Source organism: Atheta coriaria, unplaced genomic scaffold (assembly GCF_025399875.1).
Source record: "Atheta coriaria isolate IRGN ID8LTWV9N9 unplaced genomic scaffold, Caltech_Dcor_3.1 hic_scaffold_2_pilon, whole genome shotgun sequence".
NCBI lineage: Eukaryota > Metazoa > Arthropoda > Insecta > Coleoptera > Staphylinidae > Dalotia > Dalotia coriaria.
Genome location: NW_027045444.1, coordinates 2,807,358 through 2,815,063, shown reverse-complemented (window position 1 = coordinate 2,815,063; position 7,706 = coordinate 2,807,358). Strand labels below are relative to the sequence as shown.

The 7,706-nt window shown below is 32.6% G+C and overlaps 1 protein-coding gene across 1 annotated transcript; it reads left to right on the top strand.

Annotated features, from left to right (window-relative positions):
• The first annotated feature begins 3,359 nt into the window (after positions 1-3,359).
• schlank (ceramide synthase schlank) lies at positions 3,360-7,608 on the top strand. Its single transcript, XM_065316967.1, has 5 exons — positions 3,360-3,454; positions 3,522-3,635; positions 3,909-4,159; positions 4,240-4,923; positions 6,090-7,608. Exons 3-5 carry the CDS (start codon positions 3,981-3,983, stop codon positions 6,292-6,294), a joined length of 1,068 nt encoding a protein of 355 aa, XP_065173039.1. The 5' UTR covers positions 3,360-3,454; positions 3,522-3,635; positions 3,909-3,980; the 3' UTR covers positions 6,295-7,608.
• The last annotated feature ends 98 nt before the right edge of the window (positions 7,609-7,706 follow it).

The following is a 7,706-nucleotide window of genomic DNA, read 5'->3' as shown; positions in this document are numbered from 1 at the left end:
TTTGTGTGACTGTTTGTTAACTTACATGTCTGAATTGTTTTGGTTTGGATGACCCCGAATGCAGGGAATGCATTTTATTGCGGAATGCATTGTTTATGTGCATTGCGTGTGTGGAATCGGTAAAATGGCGTTTTTATGATTTTTGTTGGATAATTGCTTGTAACTTTTGTGAAAATTAATATTTTTGTTTGATTTATAGTGGAGATTGTGGGGAGATATATTGTTTATTATTGGGCAAAATTTAGAAGAAATTCTTTGGGTGGATTTTGTTTAATTGGTAATATGGTGACTGATTTGCTAGTTTTGTGGGAATTTTATGATTTTTGTTAGGAAATTCGTTGTAACTTTGGTGAAAATTAATATTTTGACTTGATTCAAAGTTGAGGTTATAGCCAGATAAATTCTTTATAATTGTGCGTATTTTTAATGAATTCTGTTGAGTGAATATGGCGTAATCATCAAAATGGCGTCGAATTTCATAAGTTTGTTACATTGCCATGTTTTTTGTTAGTAATTTGATTGTAACTTGAAAAATAATTAATATTTTGACTTCATTCAAAGTTGAGGTTATGCCCAGATACATACTTTATTAACATACCAAATATAAAAGCGATACACTCAGTAGATTTTGTATAATCATCAAAATGGCGTCAAATTTGCTAGTTTTGATGCATTTTCATGATTTTTGTTACTAATTTGACTGTAACTTTAACAATAATCAGTATTTTTACTTTTTTCAAAGTTGAGGTTATGCCCAGATACATACTTTACTAACATATCAAATATAAAAGCGATACACCCAGTAGATTTTGTATAATCGCCAAAATGGCGTCAAATTTGCTACTTTTCCTACATATTCATGTTTTTTGTTACTAATTTGATAGTAACTTTAACAATAATTAATATTTTGACTTCATTCAAAGTTAAGGTTATGCCTAAGTAAATTCTTTAACCCCATACCAAATTTAAGACTGATACACCCAGTAGATTTGACACAATCGACAAAATAACCTCAAAATTACTATGTTTTCTATCATACCACGTTTTTTACTACTTAATTAACAATATCTTTGTAACTAATTAATATAACTAAAAAATTCAAACTACAAATGAATCATACATTCATAATAAAACAATATTCAAAATTTCAACAACATCCAACCACTACATCCAAACTTATCAAACAAAATAATTCTCATTATGTTTGTCACGGCATTACTATACCACACAAAGTCGCAGTATCGCATCTTATATGGGTTAATTGCTCACGCAAAACGTGCATCGCAATCTAGAACGGCCTTCCCACCTGCCCACCTGTATCATACCGCACATACATTGTATTTATCCACCTACTTATTTCCATTTGCTTGCATTGTACTCGTCTGTTCGTCTGCGTTACTGATTATTATGTAAAACGCATCGCAACGTATCCTACAAGTTATAATTTATCGTTTTGCTTGTCATACGGAACCGACTCGGACTCGGATTCAACTTGTACATTTTATGTTTTAAGTTGCAGGAGAATTTTGGCAGTGCCAAAACGTGCGCTGAATGATTCCAAGTGGATAAATCGTGTAGAAACATTGATGTAATGTGTTATTTGCGATGCGTGTCGCGTGCAAGGCAAAAACAATGCAATATTTATATAGTCGCAGGGTATAATAACAAAAAATGATAGTTAAACACGGATAGTGAACATTCTCGAAGATAATTCGTGTTGGTTGAGTCATGGTTTAGTAGTTTCTTATCAAAATGTTCGAGGAAATGTAGTTTTATTGCGTTTTGGTTGTTTAAAAGCTTGTAACTTTTGTAATTATTAATATTTTGTTGAAATTTATAGTTTGGGTGATGAGTAAAAATATTTTTAAGAAACAGTCATAGTTTGAGAAAGATTGGATCAGTAGTTTTCATGTTATAAACAAAATGGCGTCAATTTTAGTGTTGTTGTTACTAAATTAGTTATAACTCTAACAATAATTAATATTTCTTCATAATTTAAACTTTGGGCGATGGATACACTCTTTGGTTAGAAAAATGCTAAGTTTGAAAGAAATTGACTGGATATTTTCGCCATTATTAACAAAATGGCGACCAAAATACGGTTTTTCTTACTTAATTAGCCATAACTTAAGTAAAAATTAATATTTTCTTAAAATTTAAACGATAGGTGATGAGTAAGTATATTTTTAAGAATCAGTCTAAGTTTGAGAAAGATTGGTTCAGTAGTTTTCATGTTATTAACAAAATGGCGTCGATTTTAATGTTTTTGTTACTAAATTAGTTATAACTCTAATAATAATTAATATTTCTTCATAATTTAAACTTTAAACGATGGACAAACTCTTTGGTTAGGAAAATGCCAAGTTTCAAAAAAATTGGGTACATATTTTCGCCAATATTAACAAAATGGCGCCGAAACTTCTGCTTTTTTTACTTAATTAGCCCTAACTTTGGCAATAATTAATATTTTAACTCGATTCAAATTTCAGATGATAGATAATTTCTATCTTAACCAGCATACCAAAATTCAAAAGTATTGCACAAGTACTTTCTCTACAATCATCAAAATAGCATCAATTTTTGCATAAATTTTACAATTTATACATTTTACACCAAAAATCCCTCAAAAAAAGACCATCGCATGCCCGCAAACAAAAGAAACTTCCCCTGATTAGCCCTCCTAATCATTTCCATCACTTCCCTGCGATATCCCACACGCAAACCGCTCAAACACTTTCGTTTTCCACCATTCGCGTGTGCAAGTTAAAAATAATCAATAGAATATTATTCTACAGCCGTAGAAAACAGCGTAGACGTAGTACAACTCGTAAACCCCCTCTCAGCCAATAAAATAATTCATTATATACTTTATTGCTTATCACGATTACCATTTTAATTGGTTTTTCTTCAATTAAAATTACCGTCGAGTACGCGTCGAAGGTTAAAACCATCGTCAATCGAATTTGATCAAATATTTGTACGCACACATGAATAAATCATGTATTAATCAAAACATAAGATGCTGGTAGCAATTAAATACGTAAATTACTCACAATTACATTCAATTGCGCTCAGTGTATCAAGTCAAGTCAGCATAGAAAGGAAAAATTCTAACCTAAAAACCAAGAAAATCGTTAATTCAAATAAAGAGAGGTTAAAAATGCGATTTCATAAGAAAATCATTACTAGTAATATTGTTTAGGGATATTTTTATGTGTTAAACATAATATTTAACAATATATACCTTTGTTACGATGATTATTCATCAAAAAATAACAACAAACACGCGCAAACAACTGATAATCACACTTCAAATGCAAAAAGCTGTCATTTAAATTCCGACAGTTTTGCAACCTTTTTTGACAGCTGCGAATAAAAATGGCTGACGGTGATTTTGAAATTTGAAAAAAGCAAGGTTATCCATTTACCGGCGTGTTCTAGTATTCAGAAAAACGTAAAAATAAAAAGAATCAAATTCAAAACAATTTTCATTCATGCTCATAACCATGGATTGGTTGCAGGTTCCACATAGCGGTGTCCAGCCGCGCGACGCTTCGACGGGTGTGTGCACTGCACGCGTTTGTTAACCAATCAACCGTCGACAGAGACTCACACCGCATACGCACACAGCCAGAGTAATACAGCATAATACAGTATACAGTCAAATTTGTCATAGCGCTGCAGTGTTATACTCACAATCCTATCATACAACACATTTTACTTTTACCGTTTCTTTTCGGGGTGGTGCCGCCGGTTTCGATTTCCTTGTCTTGTCGCGCATCACGTTGCTCGTGATTCATCCATTCACATTCATTCGTGTATATCAAGGCGTTGACTAAACACTAACCAAAAACATAAATCTAAACAACTCAAACTTAAAACTAGAAGTTGTTATATTGTGTGTTTAGATTGATGTTAAGTTAAAGAACCAACCATGCTGTACGTGTTGTAAACCTGTCTAACGTATACAATCCGTGAAGATGTTCAGTGAGATCTACGAAGCATTCTGGAACCCAGTGGTTTGGCTGCCACCGAACACAACCTGGGCAGATATCGCACCTGGAGCGAATCCGGATGTTGAACATGCAAATTCACGACATTTGCTTGTCCCACTTGGTTTGGCTGGTGTATTATTCATTCTACGCTGCACATTAGAAAAGTAAGTAAATTTTTCTTCGATAAAACACTTTAAAAACACATAAAATGTATAAATTTGTTATTAATTTTGTTAATTTTTAGATATTGGTTCTCACCAGTTGGAATCTCCCTTGGAATAAAGTCTAATCGACCAAAGAAAGCCCCCTCGAACCCAGTCCTAGAAAAAGCCTACATAAGCACACGTAAACTAAAACACAAACAAGTCCAAGGCTTAGCCAAACAACTTGATTGGTCTGAGCGTCAAGTTGAGCGTTGGTTGCGCCTGCGCCGTATCCAAGACAAGCCATCCACGTTGATCAAATTCTGTGAGACTTCCTGGCGATGTCTCTACTACACTTTCTCGTTCACCTATGGATGTATTGTGTTGTGGGATAAGGAATGGCTGTGGGATATCCAGAAGTGTTGGAGGGATTATCCGCACCAGTCGGTGTCGACTGACATCTGGTGGTATTACATGTTCTCGCTGGCGTTCTATTGGGCGCTGTGCTTCTCGCAGTTCTTCGATGTGATGCACAAGGACTTCTGGCAGATGTTCGTGCATCATCTGGCGACGATTGCGCTGATGAGTTTCTCATGGGTGTGTAATATGACGCGGATTGGATCGCTGGTGTTGTTGTTGCATGACTGCGCGGATATTTTCCTGGAGGCGGCCAAGATGGCGAAGTATGCTGGGTATCAGAAGCTGTGCGATGCGGTGTTTGCGGTGTTTACGCTGCTGTGGATTATTACACGCATTGGGATCTTTCCGATGTGGATTATTAAGAAGTAAGTGGTTTAAGTTTGGGGTTTTAGGTGTTTTTGAGGTTATGAATGGTGTATTTTGCTTGAAATTAGTTAATTATGGTAAATTATTGGTTGGTTTATGTTGTGGTGGTGTAATTTTGTGTTGTTTTGGATGTTTTTGTTGATTTTTAGGTTAAAAATTGGTTAAAATGCGAAATTTTGTGGAAGTTTTAAGTAAAAACACAAAATTTGTTTAAAATTGATGTAGTATTCTGTAAAATGGTTAATGATTGGTTATTTTGTGTTTATTCACGTTTTGTTTTGGTTAATTATGCGCTATTTTGAACTTTTTGATAAATTTTAAGGTTAGTTACTTGTTCACCGCGTTGTTTGGTTAAAATTTCATGTTAAATCACATAATTAGCTATAGATTGACGTAGTTTTTCGTAAAGTTACTAATTATCAACTGTTTTGTGATAATTTACATCGAGTTTTAGCAAATCTTGTGTTATTTCTTGATTTTGATCGATTTAAAGGTTAGAAACATGAAAAACTCGTGTAAAACACGCAATTTTGTTAAAATTTCATGTAAAACAACATAATTAGCCATTAATTGACGTAGTTTTTCATGAAGTCATTAATGATCAGCCATTTTGTGTTAATTACATTGATTTTTAACAAATTTTGAGTTAGTTCTACATTTTTAGTTGTTTTGAAGGTTAGAAACATGAAAAACACGCAATTTTGTTAAAATTTCATGAAAAAACACATAATTAGCTATAAATTGACGTAGTTTTTCTTAAATGCATTAATTAACGGCCATTTTGTGTTAATTTACATTGAATTTTAGCGAATTTTGTGATATTTCTACGTTTTTAGTTTATTTGAAGGTTAGAAACATGAAAAACACGCAATTTTGTTGAAATCTCATGTAAAAACACACAATTATCTATAAATTGACGTAGTTTTTCTTAAAGTTACTAATTACAAGCCATTTGACGTTAATTTAAATTGCAATTTTGTGTTGTTTTTACTTTTTTGGCTGATTTGTAGGTTAGAAACATGAAAAACCCACAATTTTGTTAAAATTTAATCAAAAACCACACAACTAACCCAAAATTTAAATGTTTTCCATTCTACCTCCGCCATTTTGTACGAATTTCACCATTTTTTAAGCTTTTACTAATCAAAAATATCTTCTTTTCCAGTACAATGTTTGATGCACCAAAGATAGTCCCAATGTTCTTCGCCTATTACATCTTCAACAGCCTGCTGGTCCTCCTGCTGTGCCTGCACATCTTCTGGACGTACCTCATCCTGCGCATCGTGCAGACCGCGCTCAACTCCGGCCAAATGGAGGGCGACATCCGCTCGAGCAGTTCCAACTACAGCGAGGACGACGCGTCGCAATAATCTACACCCACCTCCCTCACACACACAAACACATACACACGCATTAAATATATATGAATGATTATATATATAAAGAAAAGATAAGAAACACATTCATTTAGATAGCATGACATAAAAATCACACAATTTTCAAGTCTTTTTAGAACTGTTGTAGAACGGCGTTGAGCTGTGGTGGCGCTTTATTAACGAGTTGTTTTGTTGTTGATTATATGATATTTTTCTCTCCAAACTCTCCAAACGTTCCATGAAACGAAAAAGATCGAATCTAATATTTGTATAAAATGTGTTCGTACAAATTAGTTACGTCTATAAACTAAATAAGTTAAATGTAAACGCATGTTGGAGGCGAGTGAGAGTCGGGGCATTAGTTATTCATTGATTACTCGTTGTGTAATTATGTTAGGTGTGTAATTGTTTCAGTGGTTGATTCTGTGTTAAATTCTGCGTCTTATTGTGAAAGAATTGTGTGTTTAAGATGATTACATGAAAAGTTATGAACAATTTAAGTTGAGAAATTGTTCAAAATCAAACATTGATGGAAATTTGCCTGTAACTTTTGATAACGTGGTGTTATCAATATGATTTATATATAGAACAATTCAGAATTTAATTGTTTATAAGTAGGTGAAGAAATTATTTATGTACATTGATTAGTCTCTGAGTAATTGTCGAATCCCGAAAAGGCGTTAATAATTTTTTGCGTTTTTTGTCATTTATTGTAGTTATTGATTAATTACTCGAAAACTATTATTCAGATTGAACTTATTTTCTGATTAGTCGATTGTTATTTAAATTCTGTATTTAACTGTGAAAAGATTTTGTTGATACGATTTTTCAACAAAAAGTTATTGACAATTATGTTGGGAAAATTGACAAAGTGAATAGAAATTAGTCTGTAACTTTTGATAAGATGATGTTATCATTATAATTTTTGCGTAGATAGATCCGGAATTTAATTCTGAGTTGTTTTGTGATTTAATCATTTAGATAAATTGATTAGGTTCCGAGTAATTAATGAATAACTTGAGACAAACATAGAATTTGTCATTTTTTGGAAACATTTTGTGTTTCCTATTAGTAATTAATTAATTACTCGAAAACTATTTGAACTACAGAGATAATTCCTTCAACAATACATTCTCAATTAAATTCTCGATTAAACTACGAAAAAAATAAGTTAAACAAATAATTAACCAAAAAGTTATAAACAATTGAATTGAATTTTCATAAAATTCTCAATACCAACACAAAAATGTCTGTATCTTTGGATAATTCAATATTATCAATATAATACTTATACAATTAGATACAGAATTTAATCCTGAATCAACCACTGAAGAAATAATTCCGATATGTTAATTAGTTTACGAGTAATTCACGAATAACTAACTAATGATAATGTTTGCGCCCCG

Excerpts from the sequence above, each read along its gene's own strand:
- schlank (XM_065316967.1), top strand. The coding sequence starts at position 3,981 with ATGTTCAGTGAGATCTACGAAGCATTCTGGAACCCAGTGGTTTGGCTG. Across the intron at positions 4,160-4,239 it reads CTACGCTGCACATTAGAAAA|ATATTGGTTCTCACCAGTTG; the intron begins GTAAGTAAATTT and ends GTTAATTTTTAG. Across the intron at positions 4,924-6,089 it reads CCGATGTGGATTATTAAGAA|TACAATGTTTGATGCACCAA; the intron begins GTAAGTGGTTTA and ends CTTCTTTTCCAG.